Source organism: Chroicocephalus ridibundus, chromosome 5, assembly GCF_963924245.1.
Source record: "Chroicocephalus ridibundus chromosome 5, bChrRid1.1, whole genome shotgun sequence".
NCBI lineage: Eukaryota > Metazoa > Chordata > Aves > Charadriiformes > Laridae > Chroicocephalus > Chroicocephalus ridibundus.
The window spans coordinates 13,280,502-13,301,577 of NC_086288.1; the positions used below are offsets into that span (position 1 = coordinate 13,280,502).

Sequence of the window (21,076 nt, forward strand, 5' to 3'; positions counted from 1 at the left end):
AGGATTGGAAATCAGACTTGGTGGAGGAGAAGGTGAACAGGAGTGCCAAGATAGCTGTAGTTGTGGATGGTCAGATGGAAATTGAGATGTAGCAGAGAAGTGCTTTTCCACACTGATGGAGGTGAGGAGCATGCATGTGCAATTGTGTACCGTCTGTGTAGTGCCACACAGCGCTCAGTAGGCTTCTGTTAAAAAGGAGTAGGGCAGACTTTTACAATGTACAAGCACAAGGGGGCCCAAATCAGTTTGAACAGAAAACCTTCAGTCTAGAGTTCCTTTTGGAAAAGTGGCTTTATGTTTAAAGTCTCATTGGCAATGTGATTTAGTTTGGTTTTTTTTTTTTGGTCTGTAATGAAAATATAATGCCTCCTATTCAGCTAAAGCTCTTCTGTTTATTACTGTGAAACACAATGAAGAGTATGTGTAATAGTTAAAGACCAGTATTTGTAAAGCAGAATACCAATTCTGTCCTAAACCTCTCAGACCAGGCTAGATCAAGACAGTCTTGATATGTACTTGGTTTGCAAGCAGACTCTGACAGTGATATACCTCATATTGACACGGGAATAACAAATGCTGCATTACAAATTTGGCTAATTTCAAAACCTATGCGCCCTAAAAGAGACAGGTGTGACAGAAGAAAACTTGAAACTGACATTCCAGCATTGTTCCTACAAGTCCCAGTTCTGTAGGCCTGAATCATAGAATGGTTTAGACTGGAAGGGGCTGTAATGCTCATTGGGCAGGGACACCTCCTACTAGACCAGGTTGCTCAAAGCCCCATCCAGCCTGGCCTTGAACACCTGAGGAAGTTGTGGGGTTGCCACAACTTCTCTGGGCAACCTGTTCCAGCACCTCATTACCCTCACAGTGAAAAATTTCTTCCTGATATCTAATCTAAACCTACTCTCTTCTAGTTTGAAACTGTTACCCCTCTTCCACAGCTGCTCAGATGCATGGACAGCTCATTATCTGACATACTGACAGCAACTGCCGAAAATAATTACCCTTCCGTGGCTGTATGCAAACGTTGGGAGGGATTTTTGAAAGCAGGCAGCTGCTCACCCCTTTCCGATGTCAGGGCCGCGGCGGAGGGTCACCGAGACCCTGTCTGCCAGGGTTTTTCCCCTCAACCTCGCTCTCTGCCTCCGGTACGTCGATTCCCTTCAAGCTCTGGGCGTGAAGACCCGAACGGGACCTCGGGAGCGGGAGGGAGGGCCGCCGTGGGGCGGGCTCCCTGCCCGGCCGTTAACGGCCGCACCCTGAGGGGAGCCTCGCGCCCCGGCCGGGCCCAACGGCTCTGGCTCGCGCGCAGGCGCGGGGCGGCCGCGCATGCCCACAGCGCCCCCGCGCGCCGGGCGGCGCGAGCATGTGCAGAGGCGGCGGGAGGGGGAAAGGGAGGAGGAAGGGGGGGCCGGGGCCGGGCAGGTTGCGCCGCTGCGCCCGCCCCTCCTGCCGCTGGGGCGGCCCTGGCCCCGGCCACGGCTCCGGCTCTGCCCGGGCGGCGCCCACCGGCTCCCGCTGCCGGCGCCCCGGTGGGCGACGCGACGGATCGGCGGCCTGGACGGGGCACGGTAAGGGCGCGGCGCCGGCTCCTGCGGGTGGGACGGGCGCTGACAGGCGGCCCTGTGAGGGAGGGAGAGGGGGCGGCCACCCTGTGAGGGGGCCGCGGGACCGGCCCGTCCCGGGAGGCGGCCGCCGAGGGGTGTGGGGCGGCCCCCGGGGTGGCGGGGCTGGGGGTCGCTCCGGCTTCACCCTCCCACCGCACTTTCGGTTTGGCATGGGGCTGGGTGCGGCGGAGCGGCTGTTGGGCCGGGGCCGCCCCTCTCCTCCCGGCCCGGGCTGCGGACGGGGTGTTGGGGACCGGCGGGCGGCTGTCAGGGTTAACCCGGCCCCGGACGGCCTGTCCGGGCCCCGCAGCCCCTCCCGGGCCGGGGCAGCGCGGCGGGGGCAGCGCCTTGTTTACACAGGGCGTCGGGAGAAGATGGCAGCCCGGGCGGGCGGGCTGGCCGGCGGCTGTCATGCGTGCTGGCTCCTCCCGGGCGGGCGGTGGGGTAGCCCCGCAGGGCCTGCCGCCGCCCGGCCCGGCCCCGCAGCCGCCCCGAGCCCTGCTCTGGGGCACCCTGGCTAAACAGCTGAGGGCTGGCGTGTTTTTAATTAACGCCTTACCGTGCCTGCACGATGTTGTGCTTCCATGGACAGAGATGACATCTCTGGTGTTTATCTGTTGCCTTTTTGGATGTGTTCTTTCATGTCTCTCCCCCCCCCCCCCCCAGATAATTCAGTGTTTCATTCTGCGTCTTATGGCTAGTCACTGTCATGCTCCTTGTGACTTTTTTGTTTTTAACCATTCTTTAGCAACGACTGCTAAAGCTTGCCGACTGTCAGTTTAAAAGCAATCAATTTGTGAGGAGGGTTCTCCATCCACTGAGTTCGTCTCTTGTCGTGCTTTGAAGTTGCCTGTCTTCCTTGTGCTGATTGTTATTCAACTTTCTGCAATTTTATCCTAAAGCTTTTTGGCACTTTCTAATTAGTGTATCTGAGCATCAAACTTCTTAGTTAGTCGACAAGTAACAAGAAACGAAGTTGAGCTCAGGGGATATAGGAATATAATCACTAGAGGATTCTCAAGACTCATAAAAACAACGCTCTAAGAATAAAATTTCAAAGCAATTCAGGTACTTCTGTGCCCTAAAATAATGTAGAAATATCCTTGTTGCGTGTTTTGTGCTATAAGTTTGAAATGAGGCAAAAGTGTGAACATTGTTGATATGGGGAAAGCTTGAAGAACGTAAGAGTTTCGGATCACTTTATAGAAATGTCTTTTACTAGGGTATGTTGAAAACCCCATATCATTGTTTGAGAAGGGATGTCATGAAGTCATCTGTTATATTGAGTACTGCAGGAGAGATCTGTGTCAGTGACTGTTACCACAAAACTTAACTTCTATTTCTTTAAGAACCTTGAAATAAAGTCTACAAAACTGTGTGTAATGGGTCTGATCCAAGATCTTCTTCCTCCCTCTCCTCTCACTCCATCTCTGACAGTGGACAGGATCAGATGGTTTAGATTTTGGGAACAGGATGGATATTTTATATAGTACCTTCAGTGACATACTCTTTCCACCTCTCAGGTTTCAGTAATACCTGGTTCAGAAGGTCCCTAAACTTCAGACTGTACGTGCATCTTTGTGTCTAATAGTCGCGTAAGCCATTCAGGGGCTTTACCTCCATAAAGCTGTCTGACTTAAATCTTATAACTTACTCTTTTGACCTCTAGAATATCCTATTAAAATGAATTACATAGTTTGTGTGCACTACCTTCTTTTGTGTGCGTGTGTTTTGGGTTTTTTTTTCTTTGTTTTAAACCAGCATCCTCATATTTAATTTTGTCCGTCTCTTCTCTTTTATTATGTAAAACGATGAATAATTGCTCCCTACTCTGTCTTGCTGGGGAGTGGAAATGGATGTTAAGGACCAACAATTGACACGGTGGAAAGAGAAGTGCTGGTACTAAGCGTATGTGTATGAGGCTTCTGGGAGGGGGAGGTTTCAGGGGGAAGAGGGAAGAGAAGGTTTCAGGGGATCTTTAAATAGAGAGCAGTGGGAAGAGAGCCTGCTAATAGGATGAAATACGGGAAGGTCCAGAAGCAGCCTGCTGAAGCCACAAAGCTTTTTGCAGAACGTTAATAGTTTTTAAGTGATTATAAGCTTATATGTTTTGGGGCTCATCAGCTTTAGCTATTGAGGTTTCAGAGCAAATTTCGGATGGTCAGATTATCAAATTAAATATGTATGGAAGGACTTCCTCTATTTCCATACTGGATTTGGTACATCATTAATTTGATACGATGTAATAATTTCTGTGCATTCAGCAATAAAATTATTGTCCTGGAAACTTCTGAAGTATCATGTGGCCAAGATTACTTGCTTTGATGATTCTTCAATTTGATTTTCTTTTCTGTAACTTTTAGGGATTGGTGCAATTTATAAAGTACTACAGATTGCATGGATTGTTTTGTTCCTCTGATGTTGTGGATGCAAAGATTTGCTTTGTATCCTCTTTGAGCATGTCCCCTGATTCTTTAGCTATTTACAAGCTTAATTTTTTTTTCCTCTGTCAGCTTTCGCAGTAACTTAGTTTTTCAGTTTTTAGACTTGTTCTAGGTTTCAAAAAAAAAAAAGTTAATTCACCATTTCTTCTACAGCTGTCAGTGTGAATCAGTTTGCCAGAGCTGTAAAAATTATCTGGGAAAATGTCTTAAAAAAGAACTTTCAGTCAACATAAAAAACTTTTTACAGTGTGTGCTATGGTTTATATGTATTGGAGTGATAGTGACATTTACTGGTGTATTTGAGGTGCTGCTTATGAAAGACCACCTTTGTACCCTTGGAAGCCTTGTTATAGTTAATGGGATTCTGCAGTGATCTTGGCCGGTGTATTTCTGTGCATATAACTAATTTTGTTTTCAAGCCGGTTTCCTTAACTTCTTTTTGATTAAACCAAGAGAAGGCCTTTGTGGAAAAAAAAAAAAAAAAAAGTTGTGTGTGATGCTACTGCTGGCTGCAGTCCTGCTCTTGTGGTTGCATCTGTGGAGGTATCCACATAAATCTCTCCTCAGGATTTGGGATGCCAGCTGAATAAAAGGGGGACATTGTTCCAAGTACTCTTATGTTTCTTCTGAGTGCTGCGGGAGCAGCTGCCTCTGGTGACTGCTGCCCAGTCTTCTGCATGTTTGTCTTGTTTTCATGTGTGGATATGAGTCTGTGCATCTTTTTTTCAAATTTATTTCAGTTTAAATAAAAAAGTGTACTAAAACTGTTTGCAGATTTGTTTTGAAGCTAGTCCTAAGTAACTTCATTGTGGCCTAATAGGGGTGACACTCTCCCATCCTTTCCACGCTGTTTTTTCAATTATTATTTTTAATTCTGTTCAGCTGTATGTTTGCTTGTCTGTTAACTTGATAGGTGGTTATGCACAGGGGGATAGACAAGATTCTGGTTTTTGTGGGACTGCTACATGTTACAGTTGTAATTTGCAGTGCTTTTAAGCTTCTCTGGTAGCTGCTGAAACTTAAGAGGGACGTTTGAATTTCTTGTAGGCAGACACTTGGGCACAAAATGTGGGCCATATAAATGTACTATTAAATATGTGAATAAACTGTTTGGTATTTGCAGCCTTTATGACAAGCGCCCTGTAGCCTCTAAAGATGTACGTGCTGTAATTGACCTTCTTGACTATCAAAAACTTGAGTCTTGGTTGTGTCTTTTGTAGCGGTAAACAGTTAGAAACTACTTGCTGTTGAGGCAAAGAGTGTGGCTTCAAGGTTCAGATTTTTGTGATATGGTTGTTTTTTTTTTTTTTTGAGGGTGGGAGCACCTAGACTTGTTTTTGTTTTCCCATGAGGTATGTATAAAAATAACGGATGACGCAGTAAAGCTGTTTTCCCTGTTGTAAGGGATATTCCAAATGTTTCAGAACTAGTTTCTCTCTGCATTTTCCATGACCAGGAGGAACAGGAGCAGATGTCAGATTTTTGATGAAATGATTTGGTCATCTCTTTTGGAAATGTTAGCTATTTTCTTTTATTTTTATTTTTTTTCCCCCTCTGATCTCCTTCCATATTTTGCTTTTTTGTGAACACCTGTCCAGAGAGGAATTAAACTTGTATTGTGTGGTGGTTTTTTTTTGGTTTTGGTTGTACTTTTTTTAATTGAAAAAAAATAAATCTTTCTGCGTGTCATTCTGTAATTCAAAACCAGTCGTACTTTGAACCAGCTTCTGTGCTGACTAATTGTATCACCAGGGATAACCCAGTTTCTTAAAAACCGGAGTCATCTCTTACTTTAAGACTCTGAGTCTAATGGTCTTTTGGCCTTTTTGTCTCAGCCTTAGGAAATGTGAATTTTGGAACTGATTTCTGAAAGTGGCTAGGCAGTCTTTTCCTTGTACAGAAGCCAAATTTGTTGTGACTTGCTAGGGAGAGGATGGGAAATAGATTCAGTATTCTACTGAAATTTGAGGGGGAAGCAAAAAGACTTCCACAAGGACATACCGCTTAGGCAAAGGGAAGAGGGCAAACACTTAGCTGCTTCATTCAAAAGGGGTGCATCTGCAGGACTCTAACGTACACTTAAGTGTGTGGGGTGTGTTTGTGCGTTTGTTTTAACTTAGAACTTCTAAACCAGATGGAACTGAAACTCTTTTATCTTCCGACTCGCTGGCCAGCAGGCTTGCCTTTTTCCCCACTCTGTCAGGTTTTTGAAAAGGTTGCTGAATAGCAAGACTCTTAGCATGAAGTTCAAATCCTGTTACGTAAAGACTTTGCGTCTTTCACTTATTCCTTTTCTAGACTGTTCTGTGCCATCAGTCTAAAGATACCATCCTTTAAATGAATGCTAACGTTTAGCATCTCACTCATTCTTCTGTGTATTTTCCCCTGTAAGGTTCTTACTCGCTATGAATTTCTGCTGGAACTAGAAAATGAGGATTATCATTTAGGTTACTGCATTGCCGTATCTTCGGTTCTATAGGTAATTGGTAATTCATGTAGAGAGAAATCAGTGCAAAAGTCATCAAAACTTCTTGTAACCTAGGAGACAGGAATAGCAGTTTTTTGGCATTGCCTGACGTAGTACACAGTATTAAGTGGTTTTGGTTGTTACGATTTGGCAGGTGTTTGGCCACCTGTGTGGGATTATAGTACATAAAATATGAATATACAGTGCACATGGTCAAGTGTGTGATTGTTTATTTGCGTTAATATACTGCATGAGAACCAAATTAGCTTTGTGACATGCTTAAGCTATGCAAAAGTACTACCTGAAGCATTATATGTTCTTATGTAGATAGAAGTCTGAGTTGCTGGAGTAGTGATGATGTTTGAAATCGGTTGGAGTCCATGCATTAAAATACAGGCTCTATTCTTTGGGCTTCTCTTTTGCGTTCTGGTTGTTTGGCAGTATTTCTAGCATGGGCATAGATGGAAAACTGTAGAAGAGGAAAAAGTCTTTTTACAGTAAAAGTAACTTTTTTATTTTTCCTCCTGATGGATTATTTTAGTGTATTTATAAACAGCTGCTTTCCTACTTTACATATTTCTGGATTTGAAGACTTTTGAAATAATGTGGTAATTGATAGGCAGGTAAAGAGTAGACTTTTTGTGCTAAAAGCCTGAAGGGTAACAGGTGTATATGACTCCAAGGATGTTTGTTAAAGACTTTCCAGCTTGAGTCTTGTTTGGGGAACAGAGGAAGTCTTTGCTTTCTTTTTCATCAGGGAAAATATTAATAATCAAAAAACGATGCTAGCTTTACAAATGAAACAATGGAAAATAAAGTATTACTATGTTTGGTTTTCTGTGCTATTACAAATTAAATATTTTAAGGTATGAATCATGCTTTCTCATGTCAAGATGACAAACTATGTAAGCAAAAAAAAGCATTACTTTTTTTTTCCCCAAATTGCATATATTTTTTTTACTTTCTTTTGGAATATACCTTGTGCTTGTTCTGCTACTACTATGACAATGATTTAAGATGATCTCCTGTTCTGCGCTTTTATTTCATGAGGATTAGTTGCCTAGAAAGCTGCTATCAGAATTTATTCTCCTTTTTGTATGTAAGAGTGAAAAATATTAATAACTTACTCTGCTGTGTCAGGTTTCTTTTTTTGTTTGTTTGTTTAGTGGGGTTTGTTGTTTGTGTTTTTGTAGTAACCTGCCATCCACTGTGTGGCTACTGACTTTGTGTGCTAAGTTGGTATGGCAACATAAATGATGCCTCTGAGCATATTTTTATGGTGTGCTAAAGAATCCTTAATACCTTGATAAATGAAAGTTGTTAAACAGTTTTGGCATCATACATTTTTGTTGACTTGCTTAGTTGACATCCAGTTGGGGAGATCAGTAATTGTAATTTTTACTAGTATACCTAAGTTATTGTGGCTATAAAGATTTCCATGCCCATAGGAAGCCCAGTTACTCTGCGTGAATCTGAGCTAGCTTTTCCCTATGTGCGCAAGATTAATTTAGTTTAAGCTGGCTGCCTGCTCTTGAGAAGCAGGCTTATTGAATTTACCCATTGGAGTATTAATTATATTTTCTTTTCTTCAGTGTGTGTTGGGAGATCCCGTTTTCTTGCAGACCTCAGTGACTGTGCTAGCTTTCTTAGTGGATGGATTTTATTAAAAATGCTGGGATAAATTCTGGCTTCTGTTATAAAGCATTGATCTCAGTGGAGTTACTTACAAGGGTAATTGGTATCAGATTGGGTTCTTATGTCTCACGTGGAATATGTGGTTTCTGTTGTACAGCTAAGAAGCCAAACTTCTTAGTTTGCATCTTGAAGTAGTAAACTGCTCCTCGCAGCCCAAGGTTTACGAACACAGATTATTTGTCTCTTCCAAAGACAGGATATGAGTAATAATATTTATTCAGAATAAATAAATAGCAGTTGTTTAGAAACAAAGCACTGCTGTTAATCTAGTTATAAAGAAATTCACGAAGGTGGAGGTTATGTATCTTTATAAGTTCAGTGAGTGTGTGGTATACCCAAATTAAAGCATTATAATGTGGAACGACTTTTTTTTGGCTCATAAGAATTTCTGCTATAGGAAAAAAAGAGGAACTGCTACAATGTTTTTTATTTCAAAGAAAACTGTAGATTAGGATTTAGGTATGTATTTGGGAGATGTGTATTATATATGCATTGCTTTAAAAAGGCAGTATGTTTGAGAGCTTTATGGAACTTTATGAAACCATAGCTTTATGAAATGACTATGAAACTAGTAGCACAAAGAAGAAAACGTAATTGAAAAACAAATCTCCTAATTTAATAGGAAAACAGTAACTTTAGATAAGCTACACTAACTCAAATGTATGTATATCTCAAAAAAAACTAGTTGGTATTTGACCTCAATGAGAAATTAATGATTTTGTCCGATAGACAATATCTAAGGATATTATTTGTTTTTAGACTTGTGTGAAATTAACAATTGCAAAGAACCAAACTGAAATTGCACCATCTTAGCGTTAAAAGTTAGCGTGACACTTGTGTTGTGCGGCAGTATTCAGTGTTAACTTTACCAAAGTCAGCACATTCTGTAACATCTGTTGTGTTCACTGATGCCCTGTTTTGATGTAGAGATGTAGCACTCAATAGCTTTCTTAAATGTTGGAAGACTTTTGGTTATAAACTATACAAATAACTTACTTAAAATTATTTTGTGTTTCAGTCACCTCTGACTAGCTGTTTAACAGAAGTGGATTGTGAATTTAAGCCTTGGATAACCTCCGGCTATCAGCATTACTGTCTTCAGGATAGATAAGAGCTTTCAAAGTGTCTTCAGGGGATGCACCATGACATCAGCAGTGATTGACACTGGAGGCCCTGGCCTGGAGTTCGACAGCAATGGAATAAAAAATCAAGAGGTTAGAAAAATAAGTAACACTTATGTACTAACAAACTTTACACCTTTTATCTTAATTTGAAAGAAAAAAATCACTGTAAACTTGCTGTGAAAGCAAGTGAAATGGGTTAGAGATTGTTGTGTGAGGAGGAAGAGAGCAGCCCATTTTTCCAATATCTTTTATTAGAAGATTTTATTATCACAGGGAAGTGGAAGCAGTAAGTTTTGAAGTCTGCAATACAACTGTAGACTGGGTTTACAAAATTAAATTCTATACTAGGCATCTCTTTAAAGATATCAGATGTGTCTTGAGGTGTAGAACAAGATGAGCAGAACAATACAAGGATCTTTTTCAAAGTTAGCCAACGCAACTTATTTGCTTGTATTTTGCATTCTTATCGACAAATAATAAATATATTCTACTAGCCTGTAGCTCATAGTATATGGAATCTGGCAGAGTTCCACTTCTCTGTAACACTTTAACAGCGTAAATGTGCTGTTACAGACATTTTGATCCTTAAATAAGTAGATAGGCGTATGGCCTTTGAAGTAGCCAGTTCTTTTGTGATAGCTTATGTACTTAATCCAAAACATGAGTATTCATAAGATAGAGGTCAGATGTAGGTGTGTTGCAGTACACACGCAAAACTTTGATTACATTTCATGAAGCAGAGGGAGAAGAAACGCTTCCCACAGCTGAGTGTCTTAATTAGAAAGCTTCCCCTTTTTCAATGTCTTAAAGCTGTCTGATGCTTTACATTTTAAGTTCTTAAAGCCAGGAAAATATCTTTGAGATTCAGGAAGGTCCCTTTGATGGATGATAAGCTATCTTTTATTTTTTTTTAATTCTTTCTTCAGAAGAAAATTTGCTTTAAAAATTGTTAAAATTATTATCATTGTTCCATAAATATGTAAAAGTAGAAGAAGAAAATGTTGCTGTTGAGTTCAACAGTGCAGTATTTGAGAGTGTGGGGGTTTTTTTGTTGGGTTTTATTTTTTTTTCTTTCTATAGGAAAATGAGCCAGTCTCTGAATTCCCAGCAGTGATTGTGGAGCCAGTTCCTAGTGCCAGACTAGAGCAGGGTTACGCTGCACAGGTCCTGGTTTATGATGACGAGACCTACCTGATGCAAGATGTAGCAGAGGAACAAGAAATTGAGACTGAAACTGTGGAAACAGGTAGATGACTTATAATATTTTTTTTTTTAATGAGATTTTCTTACTTTTAGAAGGCCCTGAGGAATGTGACTTTGTATTTACCCACGGGGTGGAGATCCTGACCTGGGTTTGCATCTCTTTGTGCCAAACTTAGTTTTACTTAGCTTTAGTGGTGACAGGATTGGGGCTTGGCAGGTAAAGATGTCACCTTAGGTTCAGGGCGCTACGTTCTAACACCATCTGCCCTCATGAGTAGGTGGATCTTCATTTATGTCTGTTACCTATTTATGCAGGGGGTTAACTAGATAACTAAACTTGGAGTTTCTAAAAATCAGCTGAGCCAGGAGGATGGTTAGAATTTAGTTTCACAATGTGTCTGAGACAGATAACTGCTGGCAGCTGGCAGTATGGACTGCGCGGTTGTATTTACCCTATCTTCCAACTCTTTCCCCTTCCCATGAGCTCTGTCCTCTGTCCCTTGCTATCCTGCCTTTTTGGTCCAAGAGCAGTTTTTTTGCTGGTTTAGTGGCAGGAGTGCATGGCTGGGGGGAACGGAGTTGGAATGTCCTTTTATGGGCAAAAAGCCTAGTACATTGAAATTAACTCAGCTATATAGTAAAATAATGAGTTATGAATGAAGAAAGGAGTAGAGCTCTGGCGTTAAAGCAGCTGACCTGTTTAGCAATAAGCGTGTACCTTCCTGTACACCTCTCTCCAAAGAACACAATCGGGAGCTTTGAACTTTCTGAGGGGGACCAAAGTCTATATAAACTGAAGAAAACAAAAGCTGTGCTTCTCTGGAAACCTAATTACATCTGACTGCCATGCTGCTGCAGTGCTGCAGTTCTTGCTGTCCCTCCCGCTAGCTTTCTTGTGCTACTTCTCATACTTGTTGAACCTTTTTTAGCCATTTCAGTATGCGAATTTTGCAGGAAAAAATAGCAGGGAGACCTTCAACTGTTCTCTATTTTTGTTGTGTTAACTTTCTGTTGGATTAGCATGCTGACATGGCTCAGCCAAGGGCCTGACGAGTGCTGGGGTAGGGAGCATGTAGAAGCGCAACCAAAGGGAGGACAGGTCCTCTTGGGTACTCCATGCAGAACTGGTGAGACCACTTGACTGGACCATGGATAGTGTATGTTCCTATCCTTGGGCTGCCTAATTTAGAGTTGGAGTTTGAATTCATGATGTCAGGCAAGCAAAACAAAGCTGAGAGACTCTTCTCTCAGCTGTTTGAATTTGCAGCCCAGTAAATATATGTGCATTCCCACCGGATTAGATATGTTTCACTTCAAATTTCTCCCTAAACAGTGGATGCAATAGCTCAAACGTCTTTCTGAAACTGGATGTTTACCTCTTGTAGCACTGCATGAAAAATCACATTCATCAACTTCGTAAGACATGCATGAACAAATGGTTCAGGTTTTGGGAGAATACTTGCAATTCCAGTTTACTCAAATGTGTTTTGAATTAAATATGATAATTACAAATGCAACAAATTCCTGTAAAGAAAGGATATGAAATATATATATTTTTTTTTATATATATTTTTGACTATGGTAATAAAACTTTTAAGATTAAGGTAAATGAGAAATGAGTGTGTTCTTGTTCTTCCAAAGAAGCTGAGTTTTATAAATTAAATGAAACTTGTATTTGAAAACCTTTAAGAGCCTATACTTTGAAGGCTTTTGCATTCAGAAATGTTTTTTTTAAACATTAAATATAGTGTTTCTTGTAAGTTTTTGATAGATTAATGGCTAACAGAACAGTTAATTTAGGATAAAGAGCTACTGCCAATGTACTCTGTATGTTTTTAAGTATCATTTTCTAGCCGCAATAAGTTGGTGGAAATGACAATTGAAAACTTGTAGCTCTTCATAGGAATCTTTTTTTTTTTTTTTTTTTAATTTAAGTTACTGTTCAAAGGAAGAGACATGTGGCTGCTTCCAAATCTTGATGTTTGAAAGTACAGTCTTAAAATTTATGGTGTAGTTGATATAATTTGGTGATTTTTGTGACCGGAGGTGTTAAGGGATGTGTCTTGACTGCAGATAATTTGGTGGTGGTTTTTTGTGTGGTGGTTTTTTTGTGTTTTTCTTTTTCAAATTCACAATAACTTTGGTATTAATAGGTCTTTAAAAATTTGGTATAACAACATAATAAAATATTTACATCAGTCCAAATACTTAAAAATTTGTTTTAATAGTTTTGATATAAAAATTAAAGATAATGTGCAATAAAAAACCCAATTTACACTAGTGTAGAGGATAAATTAAAATCTAATGAAGATTTTAAAAACTATTAATAAATATTATCATTTGTGATTCCAAAAGGTCTTTGAAGAGAGAGGTAATCTCCCCTTGCACACCCATTCCAATACTCCAACTTTTCATTATTATTTGTATAGTATATAGACTGTTAATCCAGTGCAGTTTCCATGGTGTAATTGTACGTGACAGTGAGTAAAGGTATCTAGTGTTGATGAAAAGAAGTGCTTGTTTTCAATGGTTCTGAGGGAGTCAGCCTTGTGGGGCATGTGTTTTGACCAACACATTTTGGAACAGCCAAGAATCTTTCTGAATTCATTGCTCATACAGAGACGTAAAATGGGTGGAGAGGAAGTATAAAGGCCCCAAGAAACATTAATTTTGGTAATGCGCCATTATTAGCAATAATTTGCAGGGGAGTGAATCTGAGCATTTTTTTTTTATTTTTATTTTTGTAGGGGAAGGGAAGAGATACTGGGCTGTGGGTAGGAAGCAATTTGATGTTGGAGAGGTGGTAAAAGGTGCCATAGTAAACGTTAATGAGAAAGCAGGCTAAGGCAGAAACAAGTAAAGAAGGTATAATAATGTTTATGTAAAGAGCATTTTAAGATACTAACATAACCTTTATTATGCTAATGATCCTAATTTAGATAAGTGCAATGGTTTGATTTCTGTGCATCTTAAAAGGAAAGTCCATTGTTGTTAAATTAGTCTCAATTGATTCTACTTCATAAATGTCAGAATTGCTACAAAAAAAATTATATTATTTGATAAATGTATAGTAGTTGCACTAAGAATAAGTAGACTTAATACTTTTAGTGGCTCTAGACTTTACAGAGAGCATGGTAAATACTGAAAACCCGTCTTAAAGAAGTCTTGGCAGTATTTGAAATGATATGTATTCACATAACATAACACAAGCCCAGTTGTCAGTATCTCTACTGCCGGCCATGGACCTGATCTTTTTTTCTTTTTCCTTCTTGTGACAGTCCTCTGGCAATTCCAACTCCTGACTTACATGCTTTACGATGTTACAACGTACAAATTCCAAGAGCCTGGGGCTACTTTGCAGTTAATCTAAAGCTGCTGAATTTAGTAAAATGTAACATTATTCTAGCCTTCAGAGGTAGGGATCAGTACCCTTTGTGATAAAAGTAGTGGGGTAGCTGATGTGGTAAAATTTACTTAGGACAGTACGAGATGATTTGTGCTGTGCATGGAACGGTTCTATTCGTGGTTTGTTATTCTGTGATTGGATTTGGGACTGTGAGGACTGTCAGTACTGATCCAAGGGCAGAATCAGGACCCGTAATGTTGTTTTGTATTAAAAAACTTCTTGCATTTATGAAACCACGATTCAAATACTATGCTATATAATCATTATAAATAGCCATATCTATAAATACAGATGAATTTTTAGTTAATTCTAGTGGAGTATGGGGGGGAATTGCCTTTCAGACTCCCATCCAGCCTGTTTCTATCCTGATCTATCTTGATTCACTAATCAAGGATCTTTAATTATAATTAATCCATTAACTATAAAAGTAAAACCCAAGAGTTAACAAACAAGAAAGACTTACTGGTTGAAGTTATGTTAATTTTTTGTCCTATTGCAGAAAAAACCCTGCCTGTCTGCTTGGAATAGGAAAAATCTTGACAAAGGAATTCAGGAATTTTCTAGGAAAGACAAAATATAGGAATTTTGATCTTTTCAGGTGACCTTATGACATGCTCAGTGGAAGCATTGAGTGCCTTTTGTAATGTTTGAAAGGGAAAGTATAAGCTTTAGATTGACGTGGTGTTTAAATTTCTTTTCCTATGTGTATGACATCATTCTTAGGAGTGGTACCTTTAGACTATTGGGGCCTGAGTTACAGTCTTACAATTTTGTTTACTGCTCCAGTGAAAATGTTCATGTCATAAACAGTACGTTCTTCTTAACAATTTTGTTACTAATATCCAAATTTTGTTGGCTTCCATTTCCTGAGTCGTTATTTGTCCTTAAAGTAATTAGCCCTTCAATTTTAGGATTTATTCAGCAAAACCTTTATAGTTTACATAACAGCAGAAGCTGCTGTCTTTAAAGAAGCAGCCAGTCTGAAATTAACAGTTGCTGTAGTTCAGTTTGTCTGTCACGACGCAGAACCCATAATGTGGATGTGTAGGTGTGTTAATGGAGTAATCTGATCTTTCACTTTACCATACGTGCAGTGCTGAAGTCATGATCTGCAGATCTTATACATGGATGAAGCCTAGTCTTTTAGTCAAATAAGGCACTAGATGAGTATTTAAGTAGGATAATGCGGTTTTAAAAATGCCAAGTTATCTGGAACATTGTCACTAAAATTGGTTAGTACTTTCTGAACGCTCTTCGTACTGATCTTATGCTTGCACAGGTACTACTTTTTTTTCTGTGTTACCTCACTTATGATGAATTTGCAAAGCCGGTCTTGTTTGCTGTTTACAAATTTTGTTGAACAGTAGGCAGCTATTCAGCAAATGTTACTGTAAATGCAGTAAAGTCTGATCCCCTTGATAGCAAAGGGATATAGCATAGTAATAGCAAAATTATATTTTGCAAATATAGCAAAATCATATTGCCAATATAGACCCCGATTTAATTGAATCTAACTTCTCGTATCAATAGTATTTTTCCCCTTATTTTTTTATTAATCATCAAAGCGGCAATTACAGCTTTGTGATTTTTTTCCTCACAACTCTAAGATTAAAGAGGAAACAAAACTACTGCTTTCGAGAAGTTGAGATGTCATTCGACTTGTGAACTGTCACCACATCTTTTTAATTTGATGTTCCATCAAAAATCCTCCCTGTGGTGCAAGTTGAAAGTCTGTTTTAATTCTAAAAATGTTATTGCCACAGGGGGGTAGAAGATCTGCATGAAAAAAAATGGGGATCTGAAAATGAGCCCCTCCAGGATTACGATCTGATGGAAAAATATTGAGCTACAAAGACAACAATAATGGTATGTTTGTCTATAATCTCTTAATTTTTTTTTTTTTCTCCACCAGGAAGTTCAGTTGAAACTGTCGTGTAAATTGATAGCCATCCTTAAGGAGGGAGGAGGTTGAATAAACAGTGAGTTTAGGCTTAATTCCTCCCCTAATTCAAACAAATGCATGAATAAATTATATACTTTAAGAAAAATTTTTTACAGAGGAAATTTGAGGTTACTACTTACACTGTTACCACCGTGGGAACCAGCTTTGTGTTACTATGTAAAGTCTTTAGTTATTACCTGTGCTTCTTTCTGCCTCTATATGTCTTTTCTCGTTATGATTAAAACTGCTGCCTTCTGACTTCTTCTATGTGAATTTGAGCCTGTGAACTCTTTTATCTCAGACAAGTTTTCATCAGTTGTTAAATGTCATATACTAAGAACTCAGTATTAGATCTGGTTAGAATCTTACCTTTGATTATGGCATGTGTATGTAAGGGATAAACAAAACAATATTAGCATTCATTCTGTCCAGATGTCATTTGATTTAACTGAGTCTTACAGAAAATGAGTTAACACGAACATCAGCTGTACGTTTTGGTGGCGCTGACATATCCTACTGATTGAACTTCGTTTCCTTACTCTGACAGCTTGGTGAGAATTTTAGAAGTGGAGAACGGTTTGCCTTAGAGCGTGCTGACTATGAGCAAGAATTTGGCCGTTCTAACAACTTGATTAAACTCTCAGCATAAGTTAGTACCGCCTTCATCAAAGAGCTAAGATGAAGCCCATTACCTCGATAAAAGTGAGATAAAACTTTGCATGCAGTACTTGCTTTACTGCAAGAATTAGATGTTTCTAGCACATTCATGGGTTAAGAATTTATCCTTTGAATGTGAGCTCATTTTATTTTTGACACCAGGCTGCTGCTACGTCAGTGTGAGTTCTCACACTGCCAGGAAATCTGTTGCGTTTTTGCTATTTAAGTATTGATGACAATGAAACAAAGCGATTCCCCTCCCATTGCATGTGCTATGGTATAGCACCTGTAGCAGTTATGCCATCTGTTCTCAGTAACATTCTTAATTCAGAAACCAAATTCAACTGCAACTTAAATTTTATGTCATCTTTGGTGTTTCCTTTTCTGAGAAATTAATGAAGAGAGCTGTGCAGCTGCTCTATGGATGATAATATTTTTACGTAACAGTAACAGCCTGGTTGTGGTGTCCAGTTCCTCCTAGATAACAGGTTTCTGCTTTGCTGGGTTCAGTGCTCTGCTGGTACTGAAAGAACACTGCAAGACTAAGTATTTTGTAATAAAGTCTAATTTATTTACACATTACAGGCATAATTTTTAATTTCTGAGGCTGATGAAAGGCTATTTAAATGGCTTGCTGGTGTGAGGCATTATGGGTTGGACTTCAGATGTACAGATGCACACTCCTCTAAACTCTCAACTCCAGTTGCAACTGGGAGTGGCGAGTTGTAGGATGTTGCTATGAAGACTCAGCCACAGCATTTTGCTAATGTAAGCTGAAAATTTTTGTGGTTTGTATCTTGAAATAAGAATGCAATATGGCACGCCAACACCATCGTGGTATGAGCACTAAGAGTTAGTGGTCTTTATTGATCAAAAATATAGTGACAAACTTGAAAGTAATAATTGTTGAAGGTGATCTGTGTATTAAAAGGGAGATTGATCCTAGACTTTGTTGTCAGCTACGCAGTAAAGCCATAAGTGTTTGAGTAGGACATTTAGTCCTTATAAAGATTCAGTGGGTTTATAGAATAGATATTTGTTGTTATCAGAGAAGTCTTAAGAAATTATAAATGCTAGGTCTTAAACAGAAGAATTACTTGATGGTGGCATAGTTCATACACTAGGCTATTACCAATCTCAAATACTGTTGATTTTGTAAAATCATGTAATGTGCTATGCGAATCCCTGATTTATAATTGTCTGCTAGACTGCCCTGAAATTAAAGAATTTCATTATAAGGGAGGGAAGTGCATATGTCAGTTGGTTGGTTTTATTGTTTGGTTTTTTTTTTGAGATAGCCAAGTTTTCTTATTCCACATTCACAAGTAATAATTCTGGAATGTAGACACCTGCTATTTTGAGGAATTCCTTTTCTGTTTGTCAAAGGTAGTATCAAATCTTGAGAATGCATTTGGTTTTCTGTGTGGAATTACTAATTGCTGTATGAACAGCGACAGCAGGATCCTGAGTCCACTTAAAGGTGCAGATTGTGACAGACTCGTGGCTTTGGTATTGTTAGCCTTCATAAGGTGTAGTTGAGAAGATAAGCTTGGCATGGTCACTGTTTTTTTTTTTCCTCATTATTTCCCTGGTTCCTCCATGGACACTTTGTGGTTATTTTGCTGTTACTTTTGCAATTTTCTACTGTGGGATCCACAGCGGCTGGTAATGATGATGCTGATGTGCTGGTAAAGGAGACTGCTGCATCTTCTTGCGTGTTTCCGGAATCAAACTGTTAAAAATGTTTCTTTGTATCATTACATATCATCAATGCAGTAATAGTTATCAACAGTTTGATAGCCTTCTGTTGAAGGCAGCATCTACTTCTGTAATTATTAGATGTGAACTTCTTCAGCATCTTGGGCAAAACTGACCTTTCCGTAACTATTTAAAATCTATAGGCAGTTTTGGCATTTGGGATGTGACATGCCTAGACTTCTGAGGTTACTTGAAGCTTTTTAGCTTGGTTGGCATTTCAGTATTGTTCCTCTGTTATCATTGGCGATTTCTCATGTAGGCTGCAAATACTACCCTCAGATAGATTGCTGCCTACCCTTGACTATTCAGTTAAATGAAGTCAAACAAACCACTTCTGTAAGAATAAGTAACTGCTTTATGATATTTGCCTTTTCCCAGCGTAGCTTTGTCATACTAGAATATAACTAGAATCTTCTGTGGCTAAACGTAATTAGATATGCATTTTTTTGCTTTCTTCTTCATCATTTGCTGTTAGTGAAGGAAAAAGTTACCATTGGAAGGTTGTACTTTTAGCGTTTCAAGTTATAAAGCTTGTGAAATAGTTTTCCAAGAGAAACCACAGTCTATTATCGGTGAATGTTTTCAACATATTTGTCAGAATTGTGGGAAAAAGCAACTTTGCATGGGAGACTATCGGAGAGGAAACTGACAATTCCTCTATAGCCACAGAATGCTGTATGAATTTTGAGGACTGTTCAAGAGGATGCTTAAGATAATTGATGATTGCACTCCCATCCAATTTGGCAAATCATCTGAAACCTTCCAGTTTTTCATATTTTGAATTTCTACATCCACTGTCTTGCAGGCAATTAAGCACATCCAGCTTCTGGATGTGACTAAGTAGCGAAGTAGTAGTGAAGCTTACTTCCTTCAATGTGAACAAAGTTGTCCATACCCCTTAACAAGAAAGCATGAGCTGATAGATATTTTATTCCTGTGTTTATACAAGTAGGGAGATACAATTCCTGTTGTCCAAGTTCCTTATCCACCAAAGACTCTGAAGTGCACAGGGATGGAGTTGCTGTCAGCTAAAAATGTGATTACTTGTTATTGTCTTGAAATTACTTAAGACTTACACTTAGTACATTCCTGTGTGTCATAAGCACAGTTTTGAATGGTAACTTTCTTGCATATAAATGTTGACTTTTTTTTTTTTCCTGGCTGTTAGTAGCTGTAAGGTGAGCATGTAGGTCTACCTGGCTGTCTTGACAGCTGAGCTTGTGGTTTAAAAAATGCAATGAAGCTTAGTCTCTGTACAAGCTTAGCAGTTTAAAAAAAAATAGGCAAATAAATATATTTGCTGTTTGGGGATCTGTTTCTATATACTTTTTTCTACTTTTTTCATGCCAGAGAAACATAAGTTATCTGCAGTTTCATGTGGTTCTGTTACATTACAGTAAATATTTCTTGCCTCATTGGGCCACCCACCACTCTCTTGAGTAGACTTTGTATCCCTCTTCGTTAGCCTTCTGCCTGGAAAGGAGGCTTTAAAAGAGATTAAAAAGTTAAGTGCATGTTTACTTTTTTCCCCTATTGACTGTCTTTTTTTCCCCTGAGATAGTTAGATTTTATTAATGTGGCAAATCAATTAAGTGTTCAGCATAAAACACTGGAAATTGTGTAATTTAAACAGATGGAACTGCAGCACTTTTGGGGAAAATTACATTCCTCCTTAAAGACAGTGTTATGCTTTAATACTATACTTGTATAAACAAGTTGGGCACAGGTCAAAATGATAGCTTTATAAATTTATTGTAATTGCTTACATTATAATCTTGAAAGTGCATAGGCTTGGCCTTTTTTAAACTGCCTGGAATCCCTTGGGCATCGAGCGATACTCTCTCTGTGTATGATCAGAGAGAGCAAAGAACCAGAATAATGTGTGCAGCTGTTGGAGTCCATTTGATGTGAATTGGCAAACGCTGTGCTACGTCTGTGCTCACAGCAGTAAATACACACCGCTTAGAAAACCGGTATTAAACCAAGAGCTTGACATTTTATACTATTTTTTTGTTCATGTCGGACACATGGTGTTAGTCAAAAATTACGCACGCAGATTACTGGAATGCACTTATTCAAGGAGTCCACATATCTTAGGCAAAACTTCATTCTGCCTGTAGGGGGTAGAGAGAACAACTTGGATAAGAGTCAAAGACTCCGGTTCGTGACTGGAAGATGCAATCAGTAGACAATCCTCACTGAATTACTTGGCAAACAGTAAGGCAGCAAACTACGAATGCGTCTTTTCCAAAGGATCTAAGTGTGACCTCCTGTTGACACAGGTCTGGATCTTCAGAGGTCTTTAGTGTCTCAGTGCACCTTTTGATCTGGATCTAAACTGACAAACTATTTTTAACTGCAATTTATTGCTGCGGACCTAACTGCTTGCAGAGAAGCGTGGGTAAATTTCTAACACGAGCAGATACACAGGACAAAGCAACGTGAGTAGGCAGTAATTTCAGTGCTCGGTGTGTAAGCTGAATCTACAGCGTTGCTAAACTACACTGCATGAGATGTCCACTTCAATTTGAGTAAGTTTTAATGAAGTTTTATTGAACATCGAATTGTGTGCCTACTTAAAATGCCTTTACTTGTCCTTCGGCTTGTCTCCGCTAGAAAAATTTCTGCTGGAGAATACAGCGGAGTCCCCTAGTGGAAAAACGCTGACAGAAGGAATTCTTGTTAACACTGCTATTCCACCTCTCCAAATAACGTGAGCTGACAGGAGTGCTCTGCTGTTGGCAGAGCTGTGTCTGCCTGAGAGCTTTGT

The 21,076-nt window shown here is 39.3% G+C and overlaps 1 protein-coding gene across 2 annotated transcripts in view; it reads left to right on the forward strand.

The window, feature by feature from the left end:
• Window positions 1–1,361: 1,361 nt before the first annotated feature.
• The window catches only part of ELF2 (E74 like ETS transcription factor 2), a 38,781-nt gene continuing 19,066 nt past the window's right edge, over window positions 1,362–21,076 (forward strand). Inside the window, exons 1-3 of one of the 2 annotated variants that reach the window (XM_063335219.1) lie at window positions 1,362–1,574; window positions 9,235–9,430; window positions 10,421–10,586. In XM_063335219.1, coding sequence (XP_063191289.1) covers window positions 9,359–9,430; window positions 10,421–10,586 — 238 coding nt within the window. In that variant the 5' untranslated portion in view covers window positions 1,362–1,574; window positions 9,235–9,358. Of the gene's footprint in view, window positions 1,575–9,234; window positions 9,431–10,420; window positions 10,587–15,712; window positions 15,816–21,076 lie in introns of those variants that run through there. The other variant, XM_063335221.1, reaches the window with a different exon arrangement.